Source organism: Brachypodium distachyon, chromosome 2 (genome assembly GCF_000005505.3).
Source record: "Brachypodium distachyon strain Bd21 chromosome 2, Brachypodium_distachyon_v3.0, whole genome shotgun sequence".
NCBI lineage: Eukaryota > Viridiplantae > Streptophyta > Magnoliopsida > Poales > Poaceae > Brachypodium > Brachypodium distachyon.
Genome location: NC_016132.3, coordinates 19,424,551 through 19,445,460, shown reverse-complemented (window position 1 = coordinate 19,445,460; position 20,910 = coordinate 19,424,551). Strand labels below are relative to the sequence as shown.

Genomic DNA, 20,910 nt, shown 5'->3' with positions numbered 1-20,910 from the left:
ACCACGGCCCAATTTAACACCCCCTATAGCAAACAGCCCAGCCCAATAATTTTACACACAGAGCCGGCCACAACAAAGCAGGACGAAGTTTGTCAATGTGCTTGATGACCCAGGTTGGATTGGCCAGAACAATTGGCAGAGCAGAGATGACTGAATTAAACATTTGTATTCCTCTGGCTGCAATGAATAATGGACTCATTTGGATGATCAGAGCAAAGTGTTAACACATATGCTAGCCATGACCATGATACGAACTTACATATGAACAAAGAATCTACTAATATATGACGCACCACAACACTCTGCAACACATGTACGCCCAAAATCAATGTACAATTCCATCACAACCTGAAAACGAGCAGAGAACAAAAAATGTACAAATTCTATTTGGGCTTGACCTCGAAGTAGGGCATGTAATCCGACGCGGTGTCGCCGCCGCCGCCGTAGGAGCCCCTGGTGATCTCCACGTCGCTGTAGGGGTGCGCGGGCGCGCCCCTGCCAGCGCCCTCGAACTCCGTGGCCGACGACCCCGCCGAGCTGACCCCGCCGTCCCCTGCTGGCTCGTTGAGCAGCATCGCCTCCACCTCCTTGACGACGGTGCCCATGGCGGGCCTCGCCGCCGCCGACTCGTCCACGCACTGCATCGCCAGCTGCACGAACCGCCTGAACCCGGCGGTGCGCGCGGCATCCCTGATCGCCGGGTCGACGATAGCCCGCAGCCCGTAGTGGTCCCGGTCCGCCGGGTCGATGGCCTGCCTCACCTCCCGCACGATGTACTTCCCCTTCTCGATCGGCTGCCTCCCGCTCACCAGCTCCAGCATCACCACGCCGAAGCTGTACACGTCGCTCTTCTCCGACAGCTGCTGCGTCATGTAGTACTCCGGGTCCAAGTAACCCTACCAAATACAGATATACTACCTGTTTAATCTCCATGAACGACGTTGTTGATTGCAGGAAATTTTGCAGAGCAATTGAGGTGAAGAATGAGTAAATGGTTACTGCTGATGGTCATTACCAGTGTTCCTTTGACTTGGGTGGAGACGTGGCCCTTCTCGGTGTCGGCGACGAGCTTGGAGAGGCCGAAATCGGCGACCTTGGCCTTGAGGTTGTCGTCGAGGAGGATGTTGGTGGACTTGACATCGCGGTGGATGATGGGCGGGTCGGCGAGCTCGTGGAGGTACGCCAGCCCTCGAGCCGACCCGAGCGCGATCCTCAGCCTCTTCTTCCAGTCCAGGTATGATCCTCTCACCACGAGGTTCTCTCTGAGGGTGCCGTTGGAGACGAACTCGTACACCAGCATCTGCTCCTTTTGCTCGTAGCAGAACCCGATCAGGCTCACCAGGTTCCGGTGGTGGACCCGGGACAGCAGCTCGATCTCGTTCTTGAACTCCGGCGCGCCTTGCATCGAACCGGACTGCGCCCGCTTTATCGCCACCCGCATTCCATCCACCAGCGTCCCCTTGTACACCTGTTGACACGTTGCATTGCAATAAGTGAGCCAGTGTGATTCAGTATTGTGTTTTAACTGTTTGTGCAGAGCCGGGCATTTTCCAGCACGTAGATTGATAGATGAGCTGATGTAGTTTGTGCTACCTTTCCGTAGCCTCCTGCCCCTATCTCCTGGCTATCCGAGAAATTGTCGGTGCAGCTTTTCAGCTCCTCGAATGAGAAAAACCTCGCTCCTTTCAGCTGTGGAGCTCCGCCACTGTCTTTCTGGGCAGCGCCCCATGAAGCTGGAATTTAGGAGCAATGATCAGATCGGTTTCAACATTCATTATATATCCTTGTCATGGTTGGTTTTGGATGTTCAGCACATAACAATGGTGATAGTAGTGGCGCATAACAGAAACTGCAAGGCCATATAGATCTGTATATAATATATATAATCCTTACCAAAAGGGTCTGTTCTTTCTGCCAGTTCCTTGGCTCTTCTCTTCTGTCGCAAAGCGAACAATCCCACAAAAATGAGGGCAATCACAAGAAGCCCACCGGCTGCTGCAATTCCAGCTATAGCACCAGTACTGAACTTTGATTTTTTGCCACCATCAACAGCAACTGAAATATAGAAGTTCATAGTTAATATCATGCTACCATGCTGCTCCAAATCTTCAATGCAAATGGTGGTGGTGGTGGTGGGGGGACCGGTGGGGGGACCCGGTGGGGGGACCGGGGGGGGGGGGGGGGGGTGGGAATTCAAGTCTACCTGCCAAGGGGACATATGGATCTGCAATGAAGTAATAAGGCCCAAAATTTGCCGGTGGCTTGTAGGTCTGGTTGCTGAGATCAAAGCCGATGCTGATGAGTTCGGATACGTTGAAGAGCGCCCCGGATGACGGGAACAAATTCACTTGAACTTGGAGGTAGTTGTCGCTGTTGAAGTGGATTTTCGACAAGGAAACCGCACCGTCCCGCAGCTTCAGTTGCGTCCAGAGGCTCGTCTCTAATTGCTGGAATGTATCACTATTCGTCAAGTCCTTGAAGAACGGAGCTCTGAAGACCATCTTGCCATTGTACGAGTAGGCGCAGCCGCAGTTTGCGGGATTCATACTCTGATCACTGCGGCACGTACTTGTCAAGGAACATTTGGACGTGCTAGTTGTGTACGCTATCGTGTTCTCTTGCTGGATGCTGCAGAATGGTTGACCGGAAAAAGCTGCATCGGCGCACACCGGATTACCTAGAAGCCTGATTTGAGAAAAGAGAAGGGCGATGTCGGTGAATGCATGGAGAAAAGTATTTACAACCAGAATTCTATGGTGTGGCGAGTTTGTTGAATCTTACACCAGTGCCTTTTTGTAGCTTGTAGTGGCGGTATCAAATATGCTGTTAAATCGCAGATCAACAGTTTGCAGTTGTTTGCTGATGCTGCCTGATATCTCAAGCGTGCCGTTGAACTGGTTGTTGTCAAGTACACTGTATGATCATCGACAGAAACAGGTGAACATGAGAATTACTTTTTTTTGCCTTAGGCATAGTTCGCTTGAAATTTATTTTGGGCATAGCTCGCTAGAAAATTACACTTCCTGCAACTGGGGCAATGTGAAGAGGGCCTTGGGGACCACGCCAGAGAGTTTCCCAGAAGATATTGATCTGCACGATACCAAATCATGATGAGTATGAAATTTGTCCAAACGACTTGTCGATTTAAAGGTTCAGCCGTTTTAGATAACTCACACTGAAGTAAGACTTGTTAGAGTTGTGAACCAATTCGGGGCTACTTGAGCATCAAATGCATTCTTGCTTAAATCCCTGATTATGAAAGCATCGGCAAGTCAGTGGCTATCCAGATAGTTTATATCATTGGACAATGCAGCATGGAAGCATTATAGTTAGGTTCTTACACAACATTTAATACGCTCATGGTGCTGAGATCTGGCAGTAGTCCAGTTAACCTGTTGGTTGCCAAGTTCCTGCAGAAGATAGCATTTTCAAAATTAGGTATCTCAGGAGTGTCATAAAATATCTTAGCTCTACTGGTCCTATAAGATCATAGGACACTTACAGCTCATTTAGTTTGACCAAGTTGGTGATGTTAGGAACTGCTCCCACCAACTTGTTCCTATCCAATCGCCTGTCGAAGATGAAAAATGGAAAAAGATTACGACAGAACAAATCTTACAGAAAATGTGGGATTTTCATTGATCTGAAGATACTTACAGTACTTGGAGCGAGCTAATGCTTCCAATCTCAGCTGGAATCGAGCCTGAGAATTGATTGCTGTCGAACAATCTGACAGAGATGAAGAGAGAATTTAGCACGATATATTTATCCATATGAAACGTAAACTGAAAATTTAGCAATCCCTTACATGTGTATGAGAGTCATATTAGAGTTAAACAGGCCTGTAAGCGTTCCAGATAACTGATTCTTGTTGAAATGGCTGCCCACCAATTATAGTTTAGGAAGATATAACGATCCAAAAGGATTTGCTTGCAAACTGATATTATTTAATTGATCATGACAAAAAGTAGTACGGAACTTACAAGTGCTTTGTTCCGGTAAGCAGGTTAAGTCCTGGTGTCGTTGCTGTTGATATTGGGACAGGTCCTGTGAGCTGATTGTCAGCCAGGTCTAGCCAAAATAGTTTTGAGAGAAGGCCAAGTGAAGCCGGTATTCCGCCCGAAAATTTGTTCGAATTCAGTGCCCTATATACAAATAACATTCCACAACCAGTTAGTTTTGTCTGTCCAGTCAAATGAAGTAAGAAGAGAAATTCATGATGCAATAAGTTCCATCTGAACCAACTAGCCAGGCTTACAAGAACGTCATCTTCTGCAGGTTGCCTAGTTCTTGAGGAATGCTTCCGGTGAAGCTGCAACCTGCCAAAATCCTGACAGGTAGAGCGCATTTGTGCAAGTCAGTAAGTTTGATGATCATGGAAGGGTTGATAACAATGAGCAATGCGTCACTTACAGTGTCGTAAGCTGCGCAAGGTTCCCGACCGAAGCGGGCATCGTGCCTTCAAGACCAATGTTGAAGGAAAGATCCCTGCAATGCGAATGCTTCTGTCAGTGTGATCCTCTATGAGCAGCACATTTCTTTCTTCACTTTTTTTTGAGGCAATCACCGGGGCATTTCTTTCTTCACTTATGAACGCAAATCAGTAATATGACTACAGAACTTCACAGAAGATCTCATCTAGGTATTGTTCCTGACAATATAAATTGAAGCTTACTTTCCTTCCGACATTTTCTATAACCTTGACTAAGTTAACAATGGGTTACCTGCTCCATGTTATCTTACCAAACTAGCCCAAACTTTAACCAGGAAAAAAAACTTGAATTGGTCAACTCAGCAGCTTTATTTTTTTGGCAAGACTTGTTCAGACCAGACAAAAGCAGAGTTCATAAACTAGAAGCAAAACCGTTCTGACTAGTTGGATTGTCTGAATCTGAACCATCCAAAAATCCCAAGCTCATGTCCCATGAACCCTGGGGCGATTTCAAGGCAGGAGGCGAGGACTTACAGGAACATGAGCTGGCTAAGCTGGCCGATGCTGTTGCTGAGGGTGCCCTGAAGGTTGACGCTCGACAGCCTCCTGCAAAAACCCAACGCCAAACGCATGATGAATGATGATCACTGGTGGTTGAGAAGTACAACTACGAATTTGAAGAAGAAGAAGAAGAAGAAGAAGAAGAAGAAGAAGAAGGGTTTGTACTCACAGCGAGGTGACCCTGCCGTTGGCGTCGCACATGAGCCCGTCCCAGGCGGCGCCGCAGGGGTCGCCGGCCGTCGCCGACCAGCTCGACGGGACGTTGCTCCACTGGCCCATCAGCGACCGGAGCGCCGAAACTGCACGCCAACAGAGAATTCCATGTCAGCACAGCGTGTGAGGAGTCAGGAGACGTTAAAAAGGAAGAAAACAGAGCTTTCGACCAGATCACTGACCATCTTGCGCGTTGGTGGCGCAGAGCCCCGCCGGCACGCTGCTCGCCACCAGCACAAGGAGCAGCAGAGCTCGCCGCCGCGTTGCCGCCTCCATTAAACCTCCTCTCGGAGGCGACCGCCTGGATGCCTGATCGTTCGTAGCTTCGCCGGAAGCGCTGGACGCACGCCGGAGCAAGCAAACGCACCGCCGCGCGCTCTGTATAAGCAAAGCCTTTCTCCGCTCGACCGACCGCTTCGTCGGAAACGCTAGTTCCTTCCTTCTTCCTTGTCTAATGTCTAGTCGCAGCCTCGCAGCGCGAAACTAGCAGGGAAATAAGAGGGAGACCACGCGCTGGGTCGTGTGTAATATGGTGGCTGAATGTCTACCAACCCAGGAGCAGCCGCTTCTTCTTCTTCTTCTTCTTCCCCAGCGAAAGGCGCAGGGAAGAGGTCAACCGGGGCAAGGTGATGAGGGTGAGGTCACCGCGCGCGTTCAGACAAGATATATAACCAAATTCGCACTGCACCATTTTGGTCAAACCGAACGGCGGGGGGAGGAAAGGAAATCGAGGAAAGAGAGAGCCGACTGCGGATCAGCCAATCTGCCGATGCAGAGGCTCACGACTAAACGCCAATAGTACTAGTTACGACCGAATACCCAGCACATTTCTTAAAAAAAGTAGTTATGCTTTTAAAAGTAGCAGTAGTTGGTTTTTTTAATCCCGGCCGAGACGACTGTTGGTGGCAAGTAGCCATCGCCGCCGGACACCCGGTTCCAGCTCCGTTCCGATCGATCGCTTCATTCGCGCGTTGCCATCGATCGTCTTAATTTGCCCTTCTTTTCGGGCGCTTGAATTGAACCCGTCCATTTAGCCTAATCCAACAATTCCAACCAACGTCTTGATTGCGTGCGTCCTCACTTGGGCTTAGTTTATCCAGAGGAAAACATCAGCGGGGTCAGGGTACAGCGTCCGCGGTGCAGTTGACAATTTAAGGGCTCTATCTAACGGCAAAGGGACATGAATGCTTCTTTCTCTTCTCAACCTATCAGGTTCGTGAATTACATCGTGAAGGAGTCATGCAAGATTGGCCCATCGATCGGGTGGGAGGGGACCGTCCGTCGTTCAGCCGTACCACTACCACTACTATAGGTTTTGCGTTGTTTAAGCTCGTGGGCTGGAGATAATAATACTCCTCGTGGTGTAGTGGATGATGGCGACGGGGACGGCGACTTCCCTGCCGGGTCTCTGATTGGAACAGTGGAGGGACACTGGAACCGGATGGCATAGCGGAGTACATGGTACAGAGTACAGACTACAGAGCCAGAGGCGTAACTATCGGAGGAATGCGATCTCTAGCAATGCGAAGGCGGCCTGCAAGTTGCGGCAGAGAATGGGCGTGCGCATGAGCCAGCCAGCCCCGGTCAACGAACTGCTCCTGGCCAGAGAATTGCAGCCTGCATCCATGCACGCGCTATGCCGATATCCCACTCACTCAAGCCTAGTGACGCACGCGAAGTGCCGACAAGAGCTGCTCTGGATCGCCGGCCGGCCACCAGACCGGGCCGGCGCGTCTCCCGCATTTTGGAGAGACGCCGGCGCTTCAGCATTAAGTAGTAAAACTTTTGGATTTTCACGGCGCCTGCGTGGCAGCAAAATCTATAGGGCTGCCTGCGAAGTCGCATGGGGAGCAGGTCGGCCACCGTCATGGCAGACGTTCGTTCCACATGCGCAAGCACAATCCATGGAGGATAACAAAATCTAAGGGTTTCGTTTTGACAGTTTCATGGTTCGTGTCGTGCGGTCACACAAGAAAAAACCTCAGCGTGGTCCACTGACAAACTGTAAAAAAAAAACAGAATCCTCACTAACCAGGCGAGGGTTAAACGCTGTGAAAGAAAATAATCCATGGGTCAATGGGGAATTGGCAAAAGGGAATTTACCTAGTCAACAACATTGTGATTAGATGGAAAATCAAAATGTGCCATCTCAGCAAACACGGGTGGTACCCAGAGTCCGAGTTCTATATGCCTTTGCGGAAAAACAGCTAAATGGGTTGGGAAGTCTGATGGAGGGTGTGGATATTAGTTTTTCATTTGATCTACAAAATAAGTCAATCATACATAAATATATGTGCTCAGTACCGCCTCGCTTTAGACTCGCTCCTTGCAAGAATCATCCCGGAGAGCTTGTCAACCTCATAAAGTAATCCAACAGAGAATAGGAAGCTGCGGTAAAGAGGAGAGGAAAAGTACCAGTCAGTTCATAAGGATCAGAAAATGCTATGAAAGAGCACAGGACCAAAAAACAGAGCTACAGTTTATTAAATGGTTTCTATCTCTGCTAGATCTACTACAGAAGTAGTCACTGCCATTATATGAGGTTCCACCAAACCTTGTACGACATTCTGCTTAATGTGTCAAACACACGAACACAAGGAGAATGCCGCTTCGTCGCGTACCATAGTAATATAAGCTATGCATCTTCACAAGTTCTACCAGATTGTCAATAACACACGAGCACCATACAATGCTGTGTCAACACCATGGTGGATTGGAGCTAATATTTTCACATACCTAAACATGTGATTAATTAAATAACGTTAGTTCTCTCCAGTCATGATTGTTAGGTGACTGAAAATTTCCAACTAGCCAGAGAAGACATCAATCACTCTTCTAAACCAGACAGGGTCTAGATGGACCACTAATTCGATATTTTATAGAGATGGATTTCACTCAGGTGCTAATAATACATCTTTAAATTTCTGTCAGGAACAAATATTATGCAATAGACAGATTGCAATGCAGTTATGGAGAATATTGCATGATGAATTACAGTTTTGTGCAGCATGCAAGAACCTACGGTAACAATTCTAATATTTTCTAGCAACAGGCCAACAACCCATTCAATTTTGTGTAAGGTTGTTAACTTTCACTACCATCTCTCCTCTGGAGACACAAGAAATAGATCCTTTATATGTGGTTACAGACAATAAATATTGGGAGTATTTCCATTCCTCTCCACCCAAGAAGTGAACATAATTTTACAACCAACCAAATAAGCAATAAGTACTTTTACAAAAAAATCAGTAAAGGTATGTTAAAGGTGGTATACCATGTTGTGATACAAACACGGTGAACAGTGCCAGCTACAATGAGAGCAACAAGTTCTGCCACAACAACTGTAAAGAAAGAACAGCAGTGATGACATACAGTGCAAAGTAAAAAGTTAGGAAACCATGGAAATGAATACGATGTGTGTACCTGCACCCCAGCCAGTTTTAATGCCACTAGCTTCTTGGTAGTTCCCAATAAACTGCAAAATATGATACAGTTAGCACATCCGACACAGCAAATTAACAGACAGCGCTACTCATCGATCTTTTAACACAAAGCCACTAAAGTCAAAAGGTATTCATGAAATACATGCACCACCTGCTTACTGCTGTTTTATGTGCTAGATTCACTATGTTTTCTCCTTGCTGATAGTCTGGTCGTATTGTGCAACTTTGTTTCAGAAAGCAAATTTGGGCACGCATCGCATTTTAAAGATGACTTCTCTAATAATTGGATAGCAACAACTGTATCGAGAAGCTATGCCCATCTGAGGAGCTTTCAGGGCTCAGGAGATATCTGTTGTCCAGGGTTTCTATTGACCAGAGTCAATTCCAATGCAAAAAATGAGGTGTTATTTTGTGCTTCCATGGTTTTGATATGTAGAAAACAGCAACCACAAAGGCACAACTAAGGCGTACCACGGCTCCAGCTTTCAGGCATCAAGAAGCAACTTAGCCTATACAGTAGAGCAATGCATGTTTCAAATCAAAGGGTATATTTGTACCACCAAAGCGAAGTGAGAAGCTACTCCATTCCTGAGAACTGAAGCTGAAGAACTTGTAAAACTTCAAGAAACAAGCAACGAGATGACACGTTCACTGGATTTCTAACGTTCACTGCTGAACGTCACAATTGCAAATACGAGAATATTTGCAGATCATGTTCCCCTTTGCCCTCAATGCTACAACTCAACATGTCATTGCACTATCGATTGGGTTACCTAGCTGAAAGTACCATGTTTCTACCGCTTCAATCACTTCAATTTAACGAACCAGGGGGACGAACTACAAAGATGGCTTCTCCACCGAAAAATTAGAAGTAGCAAGGGATTAGAGGGTGACGCACGGTGAGGAGGAGGAGGAAGAGGAGGGAGCTGATGAATCCGCCGGCGATGGTCATGAGCTCCGACGAGGCGAAGCTGCCCCGGTACATCTCCAGCAGCGACAGCGTCACCGCGAACAGGAGCAGCGACAGCAGCATCGACCGCCCCGTGCCCGCCATCTGCAACACCAGATCTCCAATGACCAAAACAAAAATCAAATCAACAACCTCACAACCAAGACCAGGAGACTAATCGGAGCACACAGGACAGCGGAAGATGATGATGGCTCGGCTCACCCGGATCGGATCGGAGATCTGAGGAGAGATGGCCCCTCCAAGGGCGGGCCAGAGGCAGTAGGGTTTTTGCGCTGCTGCTTCTTCCCTTCCGCAGTCCGTGCCCGGTCTCGCGAGGGTGAGTGATGAGATCTACGCCGCCGAGTTGTGGTCGCCTCGCCCCATGGAAGACGAAGATACCGTGTTGGGCCGATAGCCCAAGGAGTTCCTGGTGGGCTTTTTGGAACTCGGTTGGACTTATTGACGGGCCGTAAATAGGCTGAATATAGTTGGGCTGGTTTGTTAGTTACGGCCCGATTAGGTGGAGACGCAGGCAGCACCGCCCCAATTCCCTTCTCTTCCCTTCCCCCGGCCGGTCGTACTCGTGCTGCTGCTGCTCCTCCTCTTCTCTCCACCGTCTCCGCCGCGACGCCTCGACGCAGGGAGATCCGCGCGCGGGGCCTCGTCCCCGGTCACTTCCTCAGGTCTCTCTCCACACCCCTCGCTAGAACCCTCTACTAGAACCCTTTCCTTCCTCCCCTTCCCGTGGGTAGGATAATGAGCGGCCGCCGTGCGAGCGGGGCGGGGGTTTGCTGGCTTTGGGATCCGTGGCGTCTGGTCTCGCGGTCGGCGGTGGCTTCGTAAGGGGACGGAGTGGCTTTCGAGTTCCCAGTCGCCTGGAGTTTTAGATTCGATTTTGCCGCTCGCTTTTTGTACATTGGAAGTGGGCGCTGGTTGGTGTTGCTGTTGGAACGAACATACGTGAATTTTGGAACCGGATACTATCAACTCGAAGCTGCCTAGTGCTTCTGGTTTTGCCAGCAGCCTGTTGCATAGTCTACGATTGTGTTTATTGTGTTTGTGGTGGAAGAGTTGTAGTTAGGTATGTTCGCGATTGCTTTGATTGAGTAAGTAGGCTCCGTGAGCTTTTTTTGTGTGGGTTCACATCGCACATGAACTTGGGCAAGGTGGGTATGTATTGCCCTGCTCTAGTTGTTGCCACAATTCTTCTAGTTGGGGCTTTTCGCCAATTAGAGCATCATACTCCCAGTGTTATCTTTCACCAAGGCAGGGCAATAAAACCTCGGCATGCTTGCTAAATTTCTAGGGATGTAATCATAGACTTACCAACATTTGTGCTGTCCATGTATAATCCAACAATTTTTTCGTCTGTTCATACATTACTGTGACCGTGCATTATTATCTAGTAATTAGATTCATAGTTCCGAACACTATACGTCATGGGGTTCTTGTAGGCGTCGCTTCAGATTTCAGATATTGGTGCAAAAATATTTCTATCTTCTATTGGAAGATAAGATTGACAACAAAGTAGAAAAATCATGTGACATTCCTATCTTCACTGGTGCAAAAATATTTCTATCTCCGTTTTTTGTTGGAAATGTTGCATTTATTGTATCTCATCATGCAAAGCATGTGACAACAAGACAAAAGTACAAAAGGTTGCTATTTTCTAATTCATATGACCCTGTTTAATAATGGTCTAATATACTCTTATTTTCAACAATCCATTGTCTACCTATCTGAGAAAATATATTTGGAGTTTATGTAAGTATATAATTTATTGTTTCTTTTGTACTGATCGTTGTAAAATTATATGTATCTTGTATGTTGTCAATTAGTATGAATTTTAGGCTCGAAACCAAGCATGATCTACAGTATATCTATTCCAGTTAACATATAGGTACTTAATTACTTTAATTTAAACATGCAGTACACAAATGGTAGCTTGTACTTGTAACCATAATAAGTGACATTTGAACTGCAGTTAACTTTATACATATGCATGATCATGCTTTTGCAGTTAACCTACTCAAAACTGATGGTTGTAGAAGAAGGAAGAACAGGCAGTGAACTAATGAATGTAGAAAGCATTTCCCTCGCTTTATGTACTTCAATAAAAAAAGAGGGACAGCCAAGATGATTTGAGATCACACAAACTGGGTACTAGAGGGTGTTGATAAAAAGTTTCAATGGATTCATTCCCTCAGTAACATTCACATTTTGGGTATGCTTCAAACCACACGATCAGTGGGAAGGAGCATGAGTGTTTGAATGTGCCTGTGATAGTACAGGCAGACCCTACCAAACTAACAGTTTGACGTTCAAATGTGGGAGTTTTTGGCACCGTCCCCCTTTTCTCTCTCTCGTTTAATACAATGAGGTTTACCACCTCCATTATTAATGTGACTCTCCAATCTCGCTGTAGTTATTTACTAAACCTGGTCAAACACAAGATCCAGACCCTTGGTTGAAGAGGCCCACATGCTGGCCTGTAGAAGTTCCCTCGTAGATTCTTCATTGTTTTGTTCCCAGCCATCTATTTCTGGAAGTAGGCTAGCCATTTTGGAAAGGCTCAAGTCTGCATCTCATGCTAAATCAAGAGATATTTTTCATATTTAGAACTGTATATTTAGTCTGGAGGCCCATAAATATGAAGGCCCTCTGAGCCATCCGAACGTAACAAAGTCTGTGCTCTAAGGTTGTGGAGGTTAATCCTAGACTTTGGCAGGTTGCAAGTTCTAGTCATGGTGTTGGGTATAGTATTTTTCTTTCTGATGATTACTTTCTCCGCCTAAATATGTTTTGTAATCGTTTAGAAATGTATGTTTCCCTTGTAGAACTTACTAAATTACCTAGTAGCTTTTTGGTAAGTGTAACTAATTAGGTCCCTGGGCATAGCCCGAGCCAGGCTTCACAAAGCCTGACCCTAAAACCCCAAGCCTGGGCCCGGCCTGGCCCGAAACCCAAAAAACGGACTTTTCCTATTAAAAAATATTAATTTAATCGACTTTGGATAAAGAAATGAGTTTCTATACCTGTTTATGCAACAATTTTTTTACTCCTACGGGGCTTTCGGGCCGGGCTTCAGGCACAGAAGTGAAGCCCGAGCCCAGCCCTGGACATCGGGCTGGGCCAAGCCGCCCATGCACAGGTCTATAGGTAATCATGCGTTATCCTTTGCATTAATCTGCCTACTCTTTTTGCTTGTCAATTTAGGTCTCAAAATTTTAACTGTATGTTCTAATAAAACCAAGCTGGCCCTGAAGGTTGTGCACACCCTCATGGATTGTAGATTGGTTCTCGTGATTTTCCTGCCATGAGTATTGTCTTATCTTCTTCACAGTATTTTCTTCTGTTTTTTTTTAAAATAAAAACTGTAGGAGAGGCTCCGACAGTGTGTGCATATATTAATATTGTAAACAGCTTACAAGTGAAGCGGGGTGGGTGGGTGGGGTGGGGGGAAGCAAAAATGCGAGGAGACTAGGAGAGGTACAACAAAGAGCTAAGGCAGGTCCTGTGCCCAGCGCCACTAGCCAGTCTTACAGACCAGTCCTAGAGCCTTCTCTAAACCTGATGCTTTGAATACGAAGGTCTTCTTGGAAATGGGAAAACCAGGAGGCCTGACTGGGCACAGAATGTTTGAAGACAAACACATTTCTCTGCTTCCAAATTTGCCAAGCCGTCATAATAAAAATGCTGATCTGGCACAAGTGAAGGAGCAGTCGAAGAACAGGTGATCCCTAGTTTTCCTACCTGAACTGTTGCAAAAGATGCAACCCAGCAAGCCATCCCTATTACAATGCTTTCGATCCATCATGTCCCTACTGTTGAGCTGATCAAGCGTACAAAAACCTTTGAGCCTGGGTACGCACTTGCTCTTCGAAATCCATGTGAGACCCCTAGAACGACAAAGAGAGGTGAAATAGCGCTCGTAAAATAGCTTAGAGGAGAAGGAGCCGTTGCCCCAGATACTGAGCCAAAGATAATTGTCCCCATCCTAATGAGTGGAGGCAATGATGCCCTTTATAAGGTGGAGCTCCAGGAAAGCACCATCCTAGAGGTGCAGAGAAAAGAGATCGAAGATGTCCTCTGAGGACAGAAAACCGTGAAGAGAGCTCTCCTTATCTGTGGCAAAGGAGAAAATTCTTGGAAAACAGGTAGAGAAGCTATCCCCCTTCCAGAAGGAGATGGAGGACCCATTGCCGAGAAGACACCGAGAGGTTTCTTTGAAGATAGGAAGAAAACCTAACAGATCATGCCACCAAAACGATTTTCGTCTGTTTTGCAATGTGGTATTTTGTTCTTCATGACTGCCCCAAATTATATTGCACAAGTGCATGGCCAAGCTACATAAGAGGCTAAGCCCATCAAGGCCCAATGCGATGCCCACTTTAGTGATTCAGGCAGATAGGTGCATGCCCGTTTACTTAACCTTGCGGCAAGACCACAAACCCTAGCCGCCTAGCGCCCGCAGCTCTATATATTGACCCTCTTGGCGGCTCGTGCCCGGTGGCATCTCTTCTTCCTCTCCTCCTTTCCATCCATTCCTCACAGCTTCAGCCTCCAGGGCTCCTACAGCCAGCGACACCATCCCGGATCGGAGATCACCGTGCATCAAGGCGGCGCGAGGGGGTGGGTGAGAGAGGGACAACACCGGAAAGTGAGAAATCTTGCGATGTGCATGCCATCTCTCTTGATTTTGCAATGTTTGCTTGAATACTTGCGTCTTTGGTTCTAAGCGTGGTCTGGTCACTTTTGTTTTTGAGTTCAATGGTTGCAATTGAATGCTTGGTGTCTTCCTATGGCAATTCCAACTTTATTTGGTGATTCTTTTCCTTTATCACACTGGTTGATGTTGCATAAATTTCTGTTTAACTAAAAACCAAACCTGAATTCTTGGTTAACTGAATTTCTGGTTTCATGATTTTTCGTGTAAATTTTGGTTGGCATTTGTTACTTAACCGAATTTTCCAGAAGCCAAATTTTCGGTTAAAACCAAAAGCCCGCCCGAATGAATGCACCGAGTAACTATATTAGATTGGTATGCATGGCAAATAATAATTTCCATGATCTACATATGCTTTGCTTCTCACAATAACCTATTGCAGCAGTAAATCCAAATACACCTCTAATCTTTCTAACTAGTTGGTGTTTGAATCTAGATCAACTCTGGGTCCTGCGTTGTGTGTAGCCATGCAATCCTTTCCATTTTGTTTCATTGTCAAGTATCCTGCTCTTCTGGAAGGGCCTGCGATATAAATCACTTACACATGTATTTTCTCTTCTTGGACTCCAGATTGGATTGCTTATCACTCGGTTAGGGGATACTGGAGTAGCATTGACTTGCTCGCCTTTGGGCATCATCACAATGTCGGGATCTCTGAATGTATGCTTTTATGCTTCCTAACTTGATGTAGTTATGCTTTTTTTATTTGCTTTTTTCATACAGTAAATCAGCATACTCCACTTTTTCTGATATGGTGACTCATATAACTTGTCCTTTTTTGGAAGTGGTATTTTTTATGCTATTTTCTCCTTGCTTAGTTCCCTCACAAAGTGTACACTAAATTTTTTCTAAATTGGGCTCAAAGTTCTTTTTGTCTTATTTCTTGAAGGCTACTCAGTGCACTTTTGAGTTGTGATGACAAGGGTAGCTATGTTTTTAAAAGGTCTTCTGTTTGTCTTCTGTTTATTGTTACCTTTTGCAGTCAAATATTAGTGGGGATTCAACAGGGAGGCAATTTGCATCAACCTTTTCTGGTCAGTCTGGATCATTTCCTGGTTTCCATCACTCTGGTTAGTAATTTTTTTCAGACACTTTATTTTGTTACTCGAATAACCCATGTTGCAAAGTCCTGTTTTTCTTGTAAATCTAACTCTTTGAACTGCTTGGAAGGTTTGCATAATATCCACGGAAATCTCAATCTCGCATCAGTAGCACCAAGGAATTCTTCATTGATTGGTAGCCCATCCCCAGGCGTGCAACAACCTGGCGGTAATATTTCTGGTGGCCGATTTCCCTCAAATAACCTTCCAGCATCCATGTCTCAGGTGTTTTTCCACCTCTTTCACAGCTCACACCCTTTTCCTATCCATGCTTAGTGCTCTATCAGTTGACTCTTTTTTTTTGCCTACTCTGTAGATTCCTCATGGGCATTCTGGTATCAGCAACAGAGGAGGTATGAATGTTGGGGGGAATCCTGTATTTAGTAGTGACATGAATGCTATTGGTGGTTCAGTACATCGTTTATCCTCAAGCTTGGCTAATGTTGGTAACCGAAATTCTGCTCCTGGGTTGACAGCTTCTTCAGTTTTGGGAAATCTAGGCCCACGAATAACAAATTCCGTTGGAAATATAGTGGGTGGCAGCAGTATTGGGCGAAGCATAAGCTCTGCAGGGCTGTCTATGCCTGGTATTGCACCCCGTATGAATTTGAGCGGCAATTCTGGAGGTGGGGCTGTTAGTATCCCAGGATCCAACCGAATGAGTAGTATACATCAAGGTATATGGTTAAAATGTTAATCTTTATTTGTTATTATGAACATTCCGTTTTTCTTTGCTGAATCCATGTGTATCTATTCTCATATTTTCTTTCTTACTTACTGAATAGTGAAGTGATTTTGTAGAGTACATTGTCAATCATATGAAAGTAAACGATTGGGTACAAGGGTGGATGAAGGAGAATGGAATACTCTTTCAATTATTGATGGATCAAACTTTAACATGGTTCAATTTGATTGGAAAATGGCACGGGAACTCAGTGTTCAGCCATCATATTTATAAATCAGTGCCACTGCATCGAGGTCATCTACCTTGGCTGCAAACACTAGTTTATATGATGACCAATGGAACCAACTAAAATGTATAATGTGTTTGTTAAGAGCTTGGATTTTTTTTTGTGGTGCAAAGTGTGTGGGTAATTGCCTAATAGGTTTCTAGTTTTGTAGTTCATGTTTGACTTTGTTTATTTCCTTCCGCACCAGCATCACCACAGTTCATGAACATGCTTGGGGGTTCTTATACAACACCTGGAGGAACACTATCTCAGAACCAAGTGCAAGCAGGAAACAGTTCTTTAGGTTCTTCAGGAATGCTACATGACGGAAACTCCGGTGACAATTCCCCGTTTGACATAAATGATTTTCCCCAATTAACAGGGCGTCCTAATTCTGCCGGAGGTGGTCAAGGGCAATATGGTACTCTACAACACTAACAAAATTTCCACTCTTTAGTGTTTAGATAATATTAGGTTAAGTCTTCTTATTTCTGTACCTTGAAAGGGTCGCTGCGAAAGCAAGCAGTCAGTGTGAATACCATCGTGCAGCAAAGCCAGGAATTCAGCATTCAAAATGAAGATTTTCCTGCTTTACCAGGATATAAAGGTCCGTGTTCACCATTACTAGTCTCATTATGCATGTAGTGGACAACTCTAAATCTGAATGAAACTGACCATCTGTTTCTTGTTTGTTTTTTAGCCTTTTCTCTTGCATTTTGTTACTTATTGATGTTATATGGACAGTTCCATAGCCAATGTAGACAGTCAGCATTGCAGCATACTAGATATTGTTTCATATCTTGTCAAGTCTTAACCACATTTCATGGTCCTAATCCTCTTCTTAATTCTTCATTTTGCATGTGTTTATCCTTTTCTTGCAAGTGGGGTTAATTGACATCATCGATATGCTTTCATCAGTTATTGACAATCAAATTTGTTGCAATTTGTTCTGTCGAAGTTGTTGAGCAAAATTCAGATCACAGGAGATGTCCCTATCATGATCTTTTCTGTTGATTATTTTTGGCGTTAACCCATTCTTTTCTTTTCTGGATATTACCTTATGATATTTTTCTTTCGAATATAAGGTAGCTCCTCCGATTATGGTATGGATTTGCATCACAAGGACCACTTTCATGAGAATGCAAATATGATCCAATCACAGAATAATCTTGTGAGTTCATTTTTTTAATTGTTTCCTTCCCAGGTTACCTATGCCTTCTTATTCTTAAGTTCCCAATGTGATTTTGCAGATGGGTAAATCATCTGGCTTCAATTTGGGTGGTAGCTATCCAGCCCGCCAACAGCAGCAGAATGCTAATTCGGTAATGGTCCTGCCATTTTATTTTTGCATCATGAGCAAATAGCTGAGATTGAAGTAACACACCACCCTTTTAACTTGGGTTCACACCTCATTTCTTTATTTACCTTTTTTTAATGGGAAACTATATGAGAACCCCCTACCAAAAGTTTGATATATAGTGCCTGCTAAACTTTTTGACTGCATTGTTCACTATCTGATTTGTGTTTACTAGGTTCAGAATGGGCTTGACAATATCGGACTAAGGCCGACAAATTCTCCAAGTCCGTCTTCTAATTCGGGGTCTTATGAGCAGCTTATCCAGCAATACAATCAACCGCAGACTCAAAGTTCGATTAGGTTGCAGACCTCGTCAGCCCCACAGTCCTATAAGGATCAGAGTCTGAAGTCTGTTCAGGGAACACAGACTGCGCCAGACCCATATACTTTACTTGGATTGTTGAGTGTGATTAAAATGAAAGAGCCTGGACCAACTTCTCTTGCTTTAGGGATTGATTTGACAACACTAGGGCTGAGTTTGAATTCTCCAGATAATCTTTACAAGACCTTTGGCTCTCCATGGTCAAATGAGCCAGCTAAAGGAGAACCTGATTTTCAAATCCCAGCTTGTTTCTCTGCTGAGCAACCTCCAGCGCTGCAAGTAAGCTGCTTAACATTTGGTTTAGCAGTACATTTGGTTTACCTGTAGCCTCCTGAACCCTGACATTGCATTTCTTTTTCCCTCCCTCTACAGCCATTGAATTTCACAAAGTTTCACCCCATGACATTATTCTACATATTCTACAGGTATATTGAGTTCAATCAACTGTGAACATGTAGTATTACTGGCCTATGCATTTTTTGACTTTGTTCTTTGTGCAGTATGCCAAAGGATGTTTCTCAGTTATATGCTGCGAATGAACTGTAAGCATAAACCAGCAATCTTTTGTATCTCAGCATAATAATTTTTTTACCTATTGGATCTCCTTTATTATGCCCAGATGCATTGATTCTGTATTCCTTGAACTGCTTTTTTTTCTGTTCAGCTTTTGTTTCTTTTTTTACTGTTTTAGTGGACTTTCAGTATCTGCTGTTAACGCACCCTATACTATTGTTGGCCATATTGATGTGTCTGCTCTTCCTTTTTTGTCTTGAGAACTAATCCATGCACCCTATACACGATTGCCTGCCACTGATCATTCTGTCATTCTATCTTGATCCAAATTTCTTATCTACTAGACTCCTACTGATGGAATTACACCTGAGAAATTCATGATGCCATTTATGGGCTACTCTTGACAGTCTAGTCATTCTTTCTGACCTATCTTATATATAGCAATATTACTTGTTTATTCACCATTTTATGCTATAAATTATTTTCTCAATTTTCTGTTGCTTCCGGTCAAAATGGCTTGATATGTCAGATGACTTACTGATTCCACTTTTGACAGATACAATAAAGGGTGGTTGTACCACAGAGAGTACCGTGTGTGGCTCACAAGAACTCCAAATGTGGCACCTCTTGTCAAAACTGCAAGTTATGAACGAGGGTCCTACATTTACTTTGATCCAAACATTTGGGATACTATTCAAAAGGTTTCATCATAAATAAAACTGAGACTTTATATCCTGATTGCGCAGCGGGAGAAGTAATCTGAGCATTTTGTTGATTTGCAGGACAACTTTGTTCTCCAATATGAATCAGTAGAGAAGAGACCTGTCCTCCCTACCTCCAGCCAGAGCGTTAGATTATAAGGTCAGGATGTGGAGTCTGGCCTTCGATTCAAGTTATTGTAACTCCATATATGTAGGTCTGCTTTTCTCTGACATACTAATTTGCACTTGCAGCCAGTGCACTATCCTTCTCCCGCATTTAGGATGTTGATTTTCTTCGGTCGGATCAGTATCTGTTATTACTATAGAATATAGGTGGAGTAGATTTGTCCAAATTGATTCTGTAAGTGCATTTGAAAACTGTATTTTCTTTTCGTCTAGATTATATTTACAGTAGTGCTAATTTTCATTTCATCTGAACAGGACATGGGTGCTGTGCGGAAAATGGGGCTCCTGTGTTGGTTGGTGGCCCCGTTCGTAGCTTTAGACATGTAGCTGAGGAAAGCGGGCCTCATAATTCGTTGGCTGTGCGGAAACCAATAGGATCGATTTGATATCTTTTAATGTAAACGACTTGGGTCTTCTAGCCTTTGTAAAACTCAGGCTTGTACTAGTTCTCGTTCGTTCATTAAAAGTGAGTTACTGGTACTTGGGAATTAGAATCTGCCCCTCGTTATGATGGCCTGGGAAGTAAAAAATCAGTACTCCGTCACTTATTTTGGGATGGAGGTAGTAAGGCCCTCCATAAACGTATTGATGCCCGATATCTGACAAAAGAACGCCACCTCATATCGATGCCTAGAAAATTCGTTGAGCCACCGATCGCACAACGTTATTATTTGGCCCTTGAAAATAATAGGACCTAGATCCACTTGTCAGAGAAAGATCCAACAAATCTCATACATTTTCTCTCGTTTCTTTCCATTTCTTCTGCACAACGTTATTATTTGGCCCCTGAAAATAATAGGACCCACACTGAATAAAATTGATCGACTTGTCAGAGAAAGATCCAACAAATCTCATACATTTTCTCTCGTTTCTTTCCATTTCTTCCCGATTCAACATCAGGTGGACTCGGACTGAGCACACGGCGGTGAGGTAGGCATGCAGATCGATGCGGCGGCTCGTCGGCGAGGGAGCTCGATGTGGAGGAAACATGCAAGTCTATGCGGCGGCGACGAGGCGTCGGCGAGGCAGTTCGTAGCAGCAGCTTCGAGGCAGATCGATATGGGGGCGAGGTGCTGGGCGAAGCCGAGGCGCGGTGTCCGGTGGCGATGTGCGCGGCCTCCCCCCAAGTTCTGTGCGGAAGCGATGCGCGGCGTCGGCGGGGTCCTCTAGGCGGAGCCGAGACGCGGCAGTCCGATGTGGCTGCTCCGAGGCGGCGCGAGTCAGCTCGATGCGGGGCGAGGTGTTGGGCAGAGCTGAGACAGTTCTGGTTCAAGGAGGAAGGCGGAGTTGGCAGTTGTGCAAAATTAGTATTTTATTTGGGGCAGAGTTCGGGCATCGAAACAAACTAGTTGTTCTGGTTCCCACGGTTTTTTCTCTGGCACCGATCAGGCAACGGAAGGCACCGATGCGCGAAATGAGTAAAAGTGAATTTGGCACCGGTATTTGGCCTACACCGT

General features: G+C 45.1%; 3 protein-coding genes and 1 non-coding gene across 8 annotated transcripts; 1 reads left to right on the top strand and 3 right to left on the bottom strand.

Annotated features, from left to right (window-relative positions):
• Positions 1–147: 147 nt before the first annotated feature.
• LOC100835519 (probable leucine-rich repeat receptor-like protein kinase At5g49770) lies at positions 148–5,864 on the bottom strand. The gene is made up of 18 exons (XM_003566072.3): positions 5,389–5,864; positions 5,163–5,292; positions 4,967–5,038; positions 4,414–4,488; positions 4,259–4,330; positions 3,984–4,145; positions 3,809–3,880; positions 3,658–3,729; positions 3,503–3,571; positions 3,342–3,410; positions 3,175–3,249; positions 3,019–3,090; positions 2,782–2,913; positions 2,204–2,685; positions 1,894–2,055; positions 1,594–1,733; positions 1,016–1,468; positions 148–896 (listed from the first exon to the last, which is right to left on the bottom strand). The coding sequence occupies exons 1-18, from the start codon at positions 5,480–5,482 to the stop codon at positions 384–386; spliced, it is 2,916 nt and encodes a 971-aa protein (XP_003566120.1). The 5' UTR covers positions 5,483–5,864; the 3' UTR covers positions 148–383.
• Positions 5,865–7,263: 1,399 nt separating this feature from the next.
• Positions 7,264–9,982, bottom strand: LOC100843965 (protein KRTCAP2 homolog). 2 transcript variants are annotated; one of them, XM_010232949.3, is made up of 5 exons: positions 9,821–9,982; positions 9,548–9,703; positions 8,630–8,681; positions 8,481–8,547; positions 7,264–7,594 (listed from the first exon to the last, which is right to left on the bottom strand). In XM_010232949.3, exons 2-5 carry the CDS (start codon positions 9,701–9,703, stop codon positions 7,504–7,506), a joined length of 366 nt encoding a protein of 121 aa, XP_010231251.1. In that variant the 5' UTR covers positions 9,821–9,982; the 3' UTR covers positions 7,264–7,503. The 2 variants fall into 2 exon arrangements, with proteins under 2 accessions (XP_010231251.1, XP_003568227.1); XM_003568179.4 differs by having other exon boundaries at positions 9,548–9,717; positions 9,821–9,979.
• A 142-nt stretch (positions 9,983–10,124) lies between these two features.
• LOC100843655 (probable NOT transcription complex subunit VIP2) lies at positions 10,125–19,997 on the top strand. Of its 4 annotated transcripts, XM_010232948.3 has the most exons (17): positions 10,125–10,281; positions 14,895–14,984; positions 15,307–15,394; positions 15,495–15,649; positions 15,741–15,777; positions 15,901–16,101; positions 16,583–16,795; positions 16,880–16,981; positions 17,460–17,545; positions 17,625–17,696; positions 17,907–18,332; positions 18,426–18,478; positions 18,554–18,595; positions 19,123–19,267; positions 19,349–19,427; positions 19,520–19,628; positions 19,709–19,997. In XM_010232948.3, the coding sequence occupies exons 2-15, from the start codon at positions 14,967–14,969 to the stop codon at positions 19,424–19,426; spliced, it is 1,716 nt and encodes a 571-aa protein (XP_010231250.1). In that variant the 5' UTR covers positions 10,125–10,281; positions 14,895–14,966; the 3' UTR covers position 19,427; positions 19,520–19,628; positions 19,709–19,997. The 4 variants fall into 4 exon arrangements, with proteins under 4 accessions (XP_010231250.1, XP_003568226.1, XP_010231248.1 ...); XM_003568178.4 differs by having other exon boundaries at positions 15,741–16,101; XM_010232946.3 differs by lacking the exon at positions 19,520–19,628 and having other exon boundaries at positions 15,741–16,101; positions 19,349–19,478.
• LOC112271213 lies at positions 15,317–15,394 on the bottom strand. The gene has a single exon (XR_002964206.1). It is a non-coding gene; the product is annotated as a small nucleolar RNA snoR35 (small nucleolar RNA).
• Positions 19,998–20,910: the final 913 nt, after the last annotated feature.

Excerpts from the sequence above, each read along its gene's own strand:
- LOC100835519 (XM_003566072.3), bottom strand. The coding sequence starts at position 5,482 with ATGGAGGCGGCAACGCGGCGGCGAGCTCTGCTGCTCCTTGTGCTGGTG. Across the intron at positions 2,914-3,018 it reads TTGCCCCAGTTGCAGGAAGT|TGTACTTGACAACAACCAGT; the intron begins GTAATTTTCTAG and ends ATGATCATACAG. Across the intron at positions 1,734-1,893 it reads AGAAAGAACAGACCCTTTTG|CTTCATGGGGCGCTGCCCAG; the intron begins GTAAGGATTATA and ends CCTAAATTCCAG.
- LOC100843965 (XM_010232949.3), bottom strand. The coding sequence starts at position 9,703 with ATGGCGGGCACGGGGCGGTCGATGCTGCTGTCGCTGCTCCTGTTCGCG. Across the intron at positions 8,682-9,547 it reads TCTTCCTCCTCCTCCTCACC|TTTATTGGGAACTACCAAGA; the intron begins GTGCGTCACCCT and ends CATATTTTGCAG. Across the intron at positions 8,548-8,629 it reads TAAAACTGGCTGGGGTGCAG|TTGTTGTGGCAGAACTTGTT; the intron begins GTACACACATCG and ends CTTTCTTTACAG.
- LOC100843655 (XM_003568178.4), top strand. Across the intron at positions 17,546-17,624 it reads TCCAATCACAGAATAATCTT|ATGGGTAAATCATCTGGCTT; the intron begins GTGAGTTCATTT and ends GTGATTTTGCAG. Across the intron at positions 18,333-18,425 it reads AGCAACCTCCAGCGCTGCAA|CCATTGAATTTCACAAAGTT; the intron begins GTAAGCTGCTTA and ends CTCCCTCTACAG.